The sequence below is a fragment of the Parambassis ranga genome, chromosome 24 (genome assembly GCF_900634625.1).
Source record: "Parambassis ranga chromosome 24, fParRan2.1, whole genome shotgun sequence".
NCBI lineage: Eukaryota > Metazoa > Chordata > Actinopteri > Ambassidae > Parambassis > Parambassis ranga.
In genome coordinates this window covers 16,857,950-16,871,583 of record NC_041043.1, presented here as the reverse complement: position 1 = coordinate 16,871,583, position 13,634 = coordinate 16,857,950, and the positions used below count along the sequence as shown (strand labels likewise).

Below are 13,634 nucleotides of genomic sequence, written 5' to 3'. Positions count from 1 at the left end.
GAGTAAATATGTGTAAATCCACATAATCAGCACGTCTGATGGGGTTCAGGCTGTAAAAGGCTGAGAACTAACAGCTCTGACTGTAGATGGTGTGTGTGCGGCTTCGTTTGTGGCCTCCGTGCTTTAACAGGAAACAAAACAACAGTTTGAAGTTATTCATGTTGGAATATTTTGTAAAAGCAAAAATAGTTTCAGATAGATTTCAGTGTTGTCTTTGTGGAGCCCAGCTGATTCCTCTGGGGGACGTTTGTCTTCTGTGCTTCTGGGTCTGGCAGGAGTTTAGCGTGTCGATTTCACCACACCTGTGTTTTGTAGGAGCAAGTGTCAGAGAGCACCACCACCACCGTCCTGGAGAAACTTCTGCCCGACACCCGCTACAAGATCACCGTGGTCCCTGTGTACGCTGAGGGAGACGGACCCAGTCTGACCGACATCGGCAAGACCAGTGAGTGTCATGTGACCCAGAGACGTCCATGTTCTTCTGTTTTTAGTTGGCCTGCCATCACCTGACATCACTGCTGTTGTGTAGAGCCAGCACGTTCCTTCACTCTTTATTTGACCACATGAAGCGTCAGCAGTTCAGTGATCGCTGTACATGAATAGATGGCAGCCTTACAGCCCTGCTGCTCCTGAAGTTTTGCTGCTTCTGATTAGAGAGTTGTCTCCCAAATGTAACACAAATACACAAAAGCATTAATCTCAGTAACAGCTGAACATTGTTGGGCCGGGCCAGTCGACCTACAGGAGGAGTGAAGCCAGAAAAGAACCATTTCCATCCCCCCAGACAGCAGTAACCTCGGACTAGACAGCAGCTGTGCGGCGCTCACGTCCAAATGCTGACTTCCTGTTTGGTGTCTCTTCTCAGAGCCGCTGGGTTTTGTGCGGAACCTGCAGGTTACCGATCCCACCACCAGCACCCTGAACGTCCGCTGGGATCCCGCCGAGGGAAACGTACGCGAGTACATTGTCATCTGGGTGCCAACGGCCGGAGGAGAGCAGGATGTGGTAAGACTTCATCAATACTTTGTTTTCACAGCTGGGTTTGAGATCATTTGCTCCTCACTGAAAAATCACTGGATGTCAGAGAAGGAGGCAGAACTCTGCCATTTCATTGTGAGCTATTCCAGATGCTGATTACAGCTGCAATTAACCCACCGTGAAGTCAATGGCTGCACCGAAGACTCACACAAAAGGCGTTCCACCTTCATTTCAGTGGGCACCTGTCATCAAGTGAATACAAAAATTAGGGTTAAACCCAAAAACACACAGAATAAAAATGTACTTGGTGAAGTCACACCAGTCCTCAGGGTCTTTGTAGCTTTGTTGTCAGGCTGTTTCTGTCCTCTGTGCTGCTCTGTCGCTGGAAGTTTTCCTCACTGTTTCTGTGTGTTGATGTGTGTTTGTACGTCAGGACAGACGTTTAAAGTGAGAAGCTTGTGCAGATATTACATAAGAGCAGGTATCTTAGGCTTTGGCCTCAGGTTGAGGTTTTCCCAGCAGAGGTGGTGACGTGCCAGCAGCAGCATGAGATGATTGTGATTGTTTCCAAGACTGTAACGTGCGAGAAACTTCTTTTCTTGTCCTGGAAAAGTTGCAAAATTAAGATATCAAAAGATGAAAACCGCTGGATGATGATGCTGCTGCTGCTAAAGTCTACATTTTCTTACCACTAATGGAAACCATTTGTTGGTGATGTGGGACATTTGAAAGCAGCTTCATCTGTTTTCTCTGAAGCAGCAACAAATCTTAAAGGGGTCCATTTCATTAGACCTCAACATTATGTCACTCAGCTTGAAGAAATGTCCCGAAATAAGATGATTTGATTTGGAAACATCGTGTTGGCAGCTTTTATGAGACTTACATTAGATTAAATGGACAAAGAGCATATTTATATCTGGAGACGTACACTCCTTGTTGCTGACAGTTTGTCTCGGGACAGCTTTAAAGCTGCTGACATCCATCTTTACTGTTCACGATACAAAAACAGCAACTGACTGGAGCTGCATCCAAGAAAACTCACTACACAATAAAACGGTGACAGGGCTCATGCTCAGAATCCAAGTTCACACAGTTCAGAGCAATTTCTTCCTCCTCCTCCTCCTTTCAGGACCAGGTGACTGGAACCACCACCACCACTGTTCTGAAGAACCTTGAACCCAACACAGAGTACACCGTCACCGTGGTGCCCGTCTACCACGAGATGGAGGGGAAGTCTCAGTCTGAGAACGGGAAGACCAGTGAGTCTGCTCATAGTGTTTCTTTTACTTATATGGAAAAACAAACACTTTATTGTCCACATGGGCGTAATAAATGCCGACTGAGGAGCGAACTGTAGATGTTAAAATAAAGCTGTAAAGAAGAGACAAGACGTGAACTTAAAATAAAACATGTGTTGTGTGTGACCCACAGTCTGCAGCTTGAACAGGTGGGTCTCACCTTTTCTTTATCAGGGAAAAGAGTAAACCTTCAACACTAACCGAGTCACACTCTTCCTCAGACCCTCTGGGTGGAGTGAAGAACCTGCAGGTGATCGACCCAACAATCAGCACGCTGACAGTCCGCTGGGATCCAGCCGTGGGCAACGTCCGGAGCTACAAAGTGTTTTACGCCACTCAGCCAGGAGGAGAAGAACGAATGGTAGAAGCTGTTGATACTCCCTGATCTGAGAGCGCAGCTTCATGTGCAGACACAGTCTCATTGATCCCATTTGTTTTTAATGTGCTGACAGGTGGAGGTGTCAGGCACCACCACCATCCTGACCAACCTAGAGGCCAACACGCTCTACAACGTGGCGGTGGTTCCCGTCTACCCCGACGTGGAGGGCATCCGTCAGGCTGAGAAGGGCAAGACAAGTGAGTCAGTCGTTCAGCGAGCGCTGCAGAGGACATTCCTCCAAGCATGTGTGGGCTGTTCAGATAAATCTAAAAACACTCCTCGATCTGTTTGAGGGTGTGTTTGCTGTGTTTAGAACACCATCCATCAAACACTAATGAATAGCTCCACCTTTCGTCATTATTCCCCTCTAACAGCCACCTTTTCTGAGGCCTAGATAAAAAAAAAACGCATCAGGCCCGCTGCCTGATTTCATGTTATTGATCTTGATAACTGTTGTGGCAAAACAGCTTCAACATCGCCCCCTAAAGTTTTTTAAAAATGGAACTTTTCTTGGTCCTGTCCCGTTTCACCAACAGTTACGATATTTTTAAACACATTAGGACAAACACACTTATCTATTGGACCCATAACCCAACAGGAAGTCCACCATTTTGGCTCAGATGTGCAACTCTAACTGAGTGTGCTCTCCTTCTACAGATTTGACCAGCTAATAAAAGTTAGCCTTTTCCTTCTTCACCACAAAAGTTCAGTGATTCTCTATAAACAGGGGGTTCCTGATGTCTCCATCAGCGCAGCTGTAATTTGATTTGATGAGTCAGGATGTCAAACTGTGTGTCAGACTGGAGGTCCTGTATAAAAGATGGAGTTAAGCCTCCTGCTATAAATGAATGATCAGATTTATCTCCAACCACACAGGGCTGCTCATGGCCTGAAATGTCCCCCTGATGGTGCATTCAAGAACCCTCTGACATCCAAAGAACACATGTTTTATTGCAAGAGTGTGCAGCTATAAAACTCCCATAATTCCTTTCATGCTATTGTTTGTGAGATTTATTTATTTATTTGCCGGATTTTTTTTTAACTTTATTTTTTTCTTGCAGCTGAGCTCAAAACATAAAAAAATATAAAAGAGTTACTTCTCGTGCAGCCAGTGATTATGATCATGTTTTTGGTTTTAGAGTCAGAAAAAGTTTGAAAATCGGAGGTATTCCTGTGCACGCTCTGCGTTTTAGGGCAGATGTCTTAAGATTTGTGTCCATTATGCATCACTAGCTCCATCAGGGAAGCAGCAACAAACATTCACAAAGGGCTTCCTGCTGCAGTGCACCGCCGAAAACATGGCCTTTAAAATGAATAATAACGTGCACTTTGCCAAATAAAGCAGAGCAATATCCTGAAGTGAAGGCACTGCTGCCAGAGCTGTGAAGGAAAAGGTTTGTATGAAACAGGCTGAGACGTGTGAAAAAGCACCTTGAATGTAGGATGCTTGTGGACAGACGAGCATCCAGGCCTTGTTTATATGAACGTTTGTGGCTCACATATGAACATAATGAATGCCAGAACGTTTAGGCAACTTCCCCGACTTTGATACATCTGGACACTCCTGATGTGGTAAACCCACCCATCTGGTGCACCCTGCAGGATGAAACAAATGCTAAGGATTATTTGCAGCAGTTATTTAAGCAGTTTTTTTTTCTTTTAAGGAATTCTTTCAAGTCTAAAAAACAGTTTAATGGGGATGTTGTTTCAGAAAATAGCAGAGAGTTTAGACACTCACAGGAAGGAGAGGAGACAGCTCCTCTGTGATTGACAGCTTCTACGACGAGACATCTGTTCTGTCCTGATGAGGCGGGCTCCACCCGCGCGGCGCCGCCTGCAGGAGAGAGAAGAAACAGCAAACAGGGTTGTGACGTGTCCCGTCTCTTTTTCAGAGCCTCTGGGTGGAGTGAAGAATCTTCAGGTGACTGACCCCACCACCAACTCCCTCAGGGTGCGCTGGGATCCGGCCGATGGCGACGTCAGGCAGTACCAGATCATCTACGTCCCCGCCGCCGGAGGAACCGAGAGCATGGTCAGTTCACGTGTGCAGATTTAATACTGGGGTTAAAACTTCATGACTTTTCCACGGACCACTGAAGGTTTATGTTGTGTTGCTTTGAAGTGAAAATATCAAAAGACTGATTTCACAAATAACGCTAAAGCTCAGCTTACAATCTAAACTAAAGTCTAATCGTCTGTGAGTGTGGTTCTGTTTCCAGAGTTCTGGGAAATTTGAGCCAACACACACACACACACAGAGAGGGTGGAAATGGATAATTTGTCTGACTTATGGTTTCATAAGTAGACATAAAACTCTGAAAACGGCCTCTAATCCCTGTGGTTTTTCAGGTGAATAAATCTCATCCTTGGACCAGCTGAACTACATGAAGTCATGCTTTTTTTGTGTGTGTGTGTTCAGACTCAAGTTCCTGGGATGACCACCAACACGGTGCTGAGAGAACTGCGACCAGACACCGAGTACAAGGTGACCTTGCTGCCCATCTACCCTGACGCGGAGGGAAAGCGCATGTCAGAGAACGGAAAGACAAGTGAGTTCACAAAGACATAAGGCAGCTGTCACTGTGGTGTGAGGCCTTGATGAACCCTCCCTGAAGCTGTGACCTTCTCGCATCTGTTGCTCTGACAAGGTGAAAAGGAATGACCCCGTAACTCAAACAGGAAATGAGTCATGTGATGTTTCTGTGTTGACAGAGGCACTGGGCGGAGTGAAGAACCTCCAAGTGACTGATCCCACCACCAGCTCCCTCAGGGTGCGCTGGGAACCTGCCGAGGGCAACGTGCGGCAGTACCGCATCTTCTACGTCCCGGCGTCTGGAGGTGCAGAAGACATGGTGAGACTTCAGAAGATGTAGCCGAAACACTCAGCTCCTCGCACTGCTCATCGGAAAACTTTGCTATATGTAGTTTAGAATGTCAAACATCCAGAGTAAACAGGAGCAGAGCTTTATGTTCTCAGGCAGTTTTTGATTGATGGAGTCATGGCTTTAGTACTTAAGGTTGTGTGTTTGTGTGTGAGCAGGAGCAGGTGTCAGGCGGCACCACCAACACCATCCTGAGGAACCTGCTGTCAGACACCCCCTACACCGTCACTGTGGTTCCAGTGTACCCCGAGGGAGAAGGTCTGCGACAGTCCGACAAGGGAAAGACGCGTAAGTGTCCAAAGAGAGCTGCAGGGTCCTGCATGCAGAGAGGTGTTAGGATAAAGACTATCCTGTCTTCTTTTCCCTGATCTTATTCAAACTTAATAAAAATCTAATTCCTTATTCTGAATATAAAGAAATTCTGAACCAGGCGGCCCACCTGCAGTGAGAGTGGGTTTTGGGTTAAGTCTCAGAGCTTCAGCCTTCTCTCCAGTGTGTTGCTCCTGCTCCTGCCCTGAGTGGATGGAAACATATCCAAGGTTTTTCCCTCAGTCAGTGGTGCAGGATCATTTCATGTGGTTTCCTTGTTTAGTTATTCACTGTGGATTTCTGTGCCTCTGCTTTTTGCTGATTGATCAATGATCCTGTTGGTGCTCCATGTTTTGAAATATGCTCACTTATTTCCACCATGGCAGCAAAACACAAGTCATCCGAGTGGATGAGATTCTGATGACGACTCTGGGAATCAAAACGGTTTGATTGGCGACATTTCAAATTAGACCACAGAGCCGAGGGTGATGGAGAGGAGGGAGGAAGGAGGCGTGATGCTGTGGAATATATCATGACATTCATATTACTGACTGTATCTCAGGTAAAGAAGACATGTTTGATTTATGTGGTTTTTGTTCAGCCAGAAAAAGTCCCATTGAGATAAAAGGTCATCTGAAATCCAAAAGCCCCCTGAGCTCTGTAACATCTGCAGTTCTCATGTCTGCTCACGCTGGCTGTGGATCTGCATCTGATTCTCTCAGCATCTCCAGCAGAGATGGACATCAGCTGCAGCTCTCTGTGGTTCAGGTGAAGAACAGACGTTTGTGGAAAAAGACCCGTAATCAGCAGAATAAGGAGGAGAGGAAGTGAGGAGTGTTTGTCGACCATGATTGATATAAAACTGACAGACAGAGGTCAGATCTGCTGCCGGGAGTCTGGAACAGTCTGGACCCTGTGAGTGGCTGGTCTCTGCGGTCCGGGGCCCTGTTGTGCATGCTGGTTTCGTGTCAGACGGCGTGCCATGCTCCGTCAGCAGAAATGCATCCTGGACTTTTTACTGTAATTGGAACAGAAACTCTTCCACAGCCGAGTCCAGTGGGCGAACTGCATGCTTCAGTCAGTCAGGAGAGGGTTTTCAGGTTAACGTCTCTGTTGCCATGGAGATTTTGAAGAGTTGTGTGATGTTATCTCACAGTTTAAGCAGCCTCAGCAGTGATTGTGTGTCTGTTGAATCTTCAGTGTCTGTTTTCATTACTTTAAAGCGTGTGTTGTTTTTTCCTCAGAGGTTTCTATGGTTAGCTTCAATCGTTGTGTTTGCTGTAATTGTTTTCATTTAGTTGATGCAGAGTGACAGTGAGGCTGCAGAGGAGGACCAGTAGCAGCCTGCCTGCTGTCTGTCTGTCTGTCTGTCTGCCTGTCTGCCTGCCTGCCTGTCTGCCTGCCTGTCTGTCTGTCTGTCTGCCTGTCTGTCTGCCTGTCTGTCTGCCTGCCTGTCTGTCTGCCTGCCTGTCTGTCTGCCTGTCTGTCTGTCTGTCTGTCTGCCTGACTGCCTGCCTGTCTGTCTGTCTGTCTGTCTGTCTGTCTGCCTGCCTGCCTGTCTGTGTCTGTCTGCCTGTCTGTCTGTCTGTCTGTCTGCCTGCCTGTCTGTCTGTCTGTCTGTCTGTCTGTCTGTCTGTCTGCCTGCCTGTCTGTCTGTCTGCCTGCCTGTCTGTCTGTCTGTCTGTCTGTCTGTCTGTCTGTCTGCCTGCCTGTCTGTCTGTCTGCCTGTCTGTGTCTGTCTGCCTGTCTGTCTGTCTGCCTGCCTGCCTGTCTGTCTGCCTGTCTGTCTGTCTGTCTGTCTGTCTGCCTGCCTGTCTGTGTCTGCCTGTCTGTCTGTCTGTCTGCCTGCCTGCCTGCCTGTCTGTCTGCCTGCCTGCCTGCCTGTCTGTCTGTCTGTCTGCCTGTCTGTCTGCCTGTCTGCCTGTCTGTCTGCCTGACTGCCTGCCTGCCTGTCTGTCTGTCTGCCTGCCTGTCTGTGTCTGCCTGCCTGCCTGTCTGTCTGTCTGTCTGTCTGCCTGCCTGTCTGTCTGTCTGTCTGCCTGCCTGTCTGTGTCTGTCTGCCTGTCTGTCTGCCTGTCTGTGTCTGCCTGCCTGCCTGTCTGTCTGTCTGTCTGTCTGTCTGCCTGCCTGTCTGTCTGTCTGTCTGCCTGTCTGTGTCTGTCTGCCTGTCTGTCTGCCTGTCTGTCTGTCTGCCTGCCTGTCTGTCTGACTGTCTGTCTGACTGTCTGTCTGCCTGTCTGTGTCTGCCTGCCTGTCTGTCTGTCTGTCTGTCTGCCTGCCTGCCTGCCTGCCTGTCTGTCTGCCTGTCTGTCTGTCTGTCTGTCTGCCTGCCTGTCTGTCTGTCTGCCTGCCTGTCTGTCTGTCTGTCTGTCTGCCTGCCTGTCTGCCTGCCTGCCTGTCTGTGTCTGCCTGTCTGTCTGCCTGCCTGTCTGTCTGTCTGTCTGTCTGTCTGCCTGCCTGTCTGTGTCTGCCTGTCTGTCTGTCTGCCTGTCTGTCTGCCTGCCTGTCTGCCTGCCTGTCTGTCTGTCTGCCTGCCTGTCTGTCTGTCTGTCTGCCTGTCTGCCTGCCTGTCTGTCTGCCTGCCTGCCTGCCTGCCTGTCTGCCTGTCTGTCTGCCTGTCTGTCTGCCTGTCTGTCTGTCTGTCTGCAGTGACAGCCTGGTCCTCAGAGGGTGTCGGTCCATCAGTGGATATGAGGCCGTGTGTGACGTTAATGATCTTTTATTGCTCAGTCCAGTGTGTTTGTGTCTCAGGAGGAATTTGTCACTCTGTGTGTGGACAATAGCAGCCCCTCAGTCCAAAGTGAGACACTTACAGATGACATAATCTCTCTGAGGGACCGAGGTAGTTTTGTCCCTGGACAGCTCGGTTTATTGTGGTTATACAACAGCAGAGAAAATGTTTCAGCTCGCCCTCCTTATCGAGGAGGAGGAGGCGGAGGCTCCGCTCACCTACTGCATCGACTTTTCCTTTTTATTGGGTAAGGCTGCAGATACCAGGGGGACGTGCACATCTGGTTCGGTTTAAGAGGGAAGTTAAAGGCTTTTGCATAAAGCCAGAACGGTGCTACTTCTCTCGCTGTAAAATGATTTGCTGCGCTCAGCATTTCACCCGGATTCTGGTTCCACACAAACACTGACTCTACGAGCAGAGGAGTCTCTGCAGCTTTGAATCTGATCTCTGATATTCTCAGGAATGTAATCACTGGTGTTTGTTAATCTATCAGAGTCCGCTGTCATGTTTTGGCGCGAGCTCCTCGTGTTCACGCTCTCCTCACCTCACTTTCCCTCTGACCTCTCTGCAGTTCCACGCACCCCACCCAGGAACATCCAGGTGTACAACCCCACCCCCAACAGCCTGAACGTGCGCTGGGAGCCCGCCACCGGCCAGGTTCAGCAGTACCGCGTGGCTTACTCCGCCCTGACCGGCTCCAGGCCCGCGGAGTCGGTGAGTGATTCTCCAGGCTGTTGAATTCGCCCCGCAGGCCCAGAGGAGGCGTTTCCCCTCCGTCTGCTCACACGGGCCGAGGATTAGAGCGAAGAATGTGGAGATGAACTCTAACAAACTCTGACATGTTATTTGACTTTTAACAGTTATAAAACCAGGAAATTCTCTTCCCAGTTCAAATCATCTCATTCTTAAAGCTGCAGGTCAGCTCTTGTTCTGATCCGATGTGCCTCCAGGACATTCTTCAGATAAGACAGAGCAGCCACTGATAATGATTTTAATTATCAGCGTGGTGTCTTGTATCAGTTGTTCTAAAATTCCCCGGAGCTGGAGATGACATCTTCAGATATGTAGTGAGATTATCAAGTCATTGATTTTCTGCTGGTGGAGTGTGAGCTGTCTGAATTAGGATTTGTTGACCTAAGACTGTGTGTTTTTTACATTTCTTGATGTGAGTGCAGCTTTCAGATCTTTTTAAATCTTACTTTAGTTCTTAATTTAAGATTTTCCGTTCTGGATTTGGAACGTTCTCCTCTTTCTCGTCTCGGCTTCGGACTGGTTGTTCTCGGCTTGGGAGACATCGGACGTTTCCTTTTTCACTGTAGAGTATCGCTGTATGTTGATATGAGCTACGACAGCTCTGGTAGTTTAACTCGTGTAAATTCCTCCTGGTCTGATTAAACCCAGCGTGTCCTCTGCTTTCTCCGGCTCGGTCTGTGTCATGGAAACAGCAGGTGGTCCTTTATGGTCGTCCCTCTTTGTTCCACCAGTCGCTGGTGTCAGTGCTGCACAGATGTTTAGTAATTACCGTAATGTTCTCAGAAATGGAAATGATGAGCTGTCAGCTTTTCTTACGTCTCTATCTGCACAGATTTCACGCCCCCGTGAGAGGATCTGGATCTCTGGGGGGGAGAGAAAGGGACTTTAAACTCTCTGAAATATTCACATCTGTGACTGACATCACTGAAAGCTCCCGTGGACCATGAGGCTGTGATCGAATGATGATTAGAAGCTGCTTTGAACAGTGTGGTTGTGCTGCAGTCACCATTTCCTTTGTCCATTTTCACTTTTGTTGTGTTTTGTTAATTAACTTGATTTATTGTTGCTCCAAGAGGAAGTTGGTTTGGCACAGACACAGAGGAGACACAGAGATGAGCACAGAGATCAGCTCTGGATGACTCGGTGTAATTACATTCCGTCTGGTCTCATTCAGCACCATAGATTTATTGTTTCAGGCGCTCCAGCAGCTCCGAGCAGAGTAACTCTTCAGAACGTTCTCATTGTGTAGAATACGCTGAAGGAACTGAAAGTGGGAACATTTCTTTCGTAGTAATCTGAAATAAAAACCCTAATGTGACATCAGAATGTAAACACACATTTGGTTCCACTCGTCTCTTTAGAGGAAAAGTCTCTGAAAAGTCTTTAATTGTCCAGAACGACTGGATTCTTTGGCTCCAGCGTCCTATCGGGTCCTCCTCGGCCCTCAAGAGCAGCGCTGCTTTCAGGAAATGGTGGAAAATGAGCAACAACAGTCCAAGTCAGTTCATTGTGTTTTAAAAGGACAGAGGCCAATCCGCCGGCCTTCCTGCTGGGATTTAACCTCGAGCCAGAAGGCATGTGTGTGCGTCCAGTTGTGGGATGTCCGGCATGCCAAAACCCTTTCGGTCCAGACCTCTCTGAGACATTTTCATTAACCAAAACAAAAATTTCTCATGATGTCACTGATTTTTATGGCCCACACCAGAGGCGCTGTGACCATCCCAACGGCGGCCGAGCTGCGTCTCTTCATCAGAGACTGTTTGTCAGTCCACTCAGAGAGTGACGGATCTGTTTGGCGTTGAACCTCTCAGGCCTCTGTTTGTGTTTGAGGAAAGGTTTGGCAGCAGCACGCCTGGGAGATAACTGCATGTGAGATGAGCAGTGAGGTCATTATGTACATTACTCCTGCCAGGTCTCTATGTAATGCACGAAGAGGCAGCATTGGGGCCGTCATGATTATATGTATTTATTTACTGACCCCTGGGTTTCTTTTCCAAAAAGGTCCTGGTTCCAGGAAACATAAACAACGCCTTCCTGGACAATCTGATCCCAGACACTCCCTACTCTGTCACGGTCTCAGCTCTGTACGCCGATGGCGAGGGGTCGCCAGTGAAGGACAACGGAAAGACGCGTAAGCACAGAAAGCACGCACTGTAGGGGCCGCATGCTTTGAAGGCCGCATTTAAAGGTAGACCAGGTGACAACACCATTTCCAAGCCTATCCCATGATGCACTGCATGCTGGCCACAGTCACACAAATATAAACATCAGCTGGAGCTGGTTGCACCGGAACATGAGGCTGAAAAAGGCCGAGACAAGACCTGATGTTTGGATTATAGACCCGACCTTCTTCAAAGGATGCCGCCTCTGAACTGACACACTGCATGCTGGGATTTAATGAATGGAAAATATGATTTGTTTGGTTTCGTGATGACTTCACACAATGTGGTTGCAGTGCCGCGTGCGGGGCCCAGAAACATGCGCGTGTACGACGCCACCACCAGCACTCTGACCATTGGCTGGGACCACGCCGAGGGACCCGTCAGGCAGTACAGGATCGCCTACGCCCCCATGACCGGGGACCCCATCACTGAGTTTGTAAGTGCACCTTCATGCCCATTTACGCTGATGGTGTCGCCAGCGTTTCACTGCGACACAGAACTCCAGTCCTGAGGAGGCGCCTCTGGTTTTACCTTCACACACAGGAACAGAGAAGTGTTTCCACATGTGTGAGAAACATTTATCTCCTGCTTACCTCATACAGTGGTTTTGGTAATGTTAGATTAATATCAGGTAGTGGTGTCTGTTGTTTTGGACAGACTCTGCTCGCTGTGACGTTTCCCTCAAACGATGCAGTGAGGTCACATCACAGGATTCCCTCCTGCCTCATTCAGGTTATAAATCACCCATTAGTGAGACTAATTACAGGCCCGGTTAAACAAACAGAATCATTTGGGTTATTAATAGTTGTAAATAATGAGTTGGGCCAGCGGTGCCGGGCGGAGGCAGCCCAGCTGCGCTTGTTAGTGAGGCACCTGTTGTGTGTGACTCAGCTGCTGCGTGAGGCTGACCAGAGAAGCTTTTATACGTGCAGTCAATGGAATTCAGCCCCACCAGGGCTGTCTGTGTGCAGAGAGATGTTCTGTGGATGGAACCTCCTGTCCTATAGAGGGCACAATAACAGTGATTCTGCACATAAGCCACCTCAGAGATGCAGATGATTTGTGAAGGTGTGTATTGTTAGCGTAAGCTCACGGAGCTCTGACTGTGTGCCGTTTGGATCCTCAGACTGTGGTGCCCGGAAACAGAAACAACGCCCTGCTGCAGAATCTGCTCCCAGACACCCCGTACAACATCACCGTGGAGGCCATCTACGCCGAGGGGCCCGGAGGGTCCCTGAACGGGAACGGACGCACAGGTGTGGCAACCAGGGGCCAAACGAACTGAAAGGAGTCTGCTCCATGTGTGTGTGTGTGTGTGTGTGTGTGCATCAGGCACTTTCAGGCATCAGTGTTGATGAAGACTCTCAGTCATCCAGGTCATAATGGACTCTACAAGTCCAGACGCCTTGCTTTAATCCTCCCTACGTTCAGGCATCAGTCTAAAGTCTGAGCACAGCTCAGCTCAGGAAAGAAAAGAAGCAAAGCTAAACACAGAATTCACCGTGTGGACTTTAATCTGACATTTAATCTGCATTTTCCCCAATGTAGGACCAACAAAGGTTTTCATAATCTTAAGGTTTTCTTAACGTTTAAGGTTATATTATAGTGTTCACTTTAAAGCAAAGAAAGAGACGTTATTTTGTTATTTTTTCACTTAACTGTCATCAGAAATGACTCCGCAGCAGATGTTTGATGATATATAAACAGTGGTTGTTAACATGCTGAGGACCTGTTTTGTCTCCCTCTCTATCACAGTTGGCATGTTGAGTCCCAGAAACCTCCGTGTCTTAGACGAGTGGTACACCCGGTTCAGAGTGGCCTGGGACGCCGTACCTGCTCCTGTGGAGGGATACAGGCTCATATACTCCCCTGCAGGTGAGCTGCCTCTGATGCAGGTCCCCTTCAGACCGCTGTGACCCCGCTGCTGTGACAACATCCTGCACTTCCTGTCTCTCTCCAGGCACAAACCAGCCCATCGACATCTTCGTGGGCGACGTGACGTCTTACACTCTGCACAACCTGCAGCCTGGAACCACCTACGATGTCAAAGTGCTCGCTCAGTACACCGGCGGCACCAGCGCGCCGCTCCTTGGCCAGGGAACGACCCGTACGTACAGAGCAGAGTTTATGGTTCATGTTCTG

General features: G+C 48.5%; 1 protein-coding gene across 7 annotated transcripts in view; it reads left to right on the top strand.

Annotated features, from left to right (window-relative positions):
• The window catches only part of col12a1b (collagen, type XII, alpha 1b), a 78,017-nt gene that overhangs the window by 44,365 nt on the left and 20,018 nt on the right, over positions 1-13,634 (top strand). For all 7 annotated transcript variants that reach the window (XM_028397037.1, XM_028397035.1, XM_028397034.1 and 4 more), the window contains 15 exons: positions 316-445; positions 866-1,005; positions 2,108-2,237; positions 2,498-2,637; positions 2,729-2,852; positions 4,548-4,687; positions 5,075-5,204; positions 5,368-5,507; positions 5,696-5,825; positions 9,149-9,291; positions 11,332-11,461; positions 11,786-11,928; positions 12,619-12,748; positions 13,248-13,367; positions 13,453-13,599. In XM_028397037.1, coding sequence (XP_028252838.1) covers positions 316-445; positions 866-1,005; positions 2,108-2,237; positions 2,498-2,637; positions 2,729-2,852; positions 4,548-4,687; positions 5,075-5,204; positions 5,368-5,507; positions 5,696-5,825; positions 9,149-9,291; positions 11,332-11,461; positions 11,786-11,928; positions 12,619-12,748; positions 13,248-13,367; positions 13,453-13,599 — 2,017 coding nt within the window. The remainder of the gene's footprint in view (positions 1-315; positions 446-865; positions 1,006-2,107; positions 2,238-2,497; positions 2,638-2,728; positions 2,853-4,547; positions 4,688-5,074; positions 5,205-5,367; positions 5,508-5,695; positions 5,826-9,148; positions 9,292-11,331; positions 11,462-11,785; positions 11,929-12,618; positions 12,749-13,247; positions 13,368-13,452; positions 13,600-13,634) is intronic.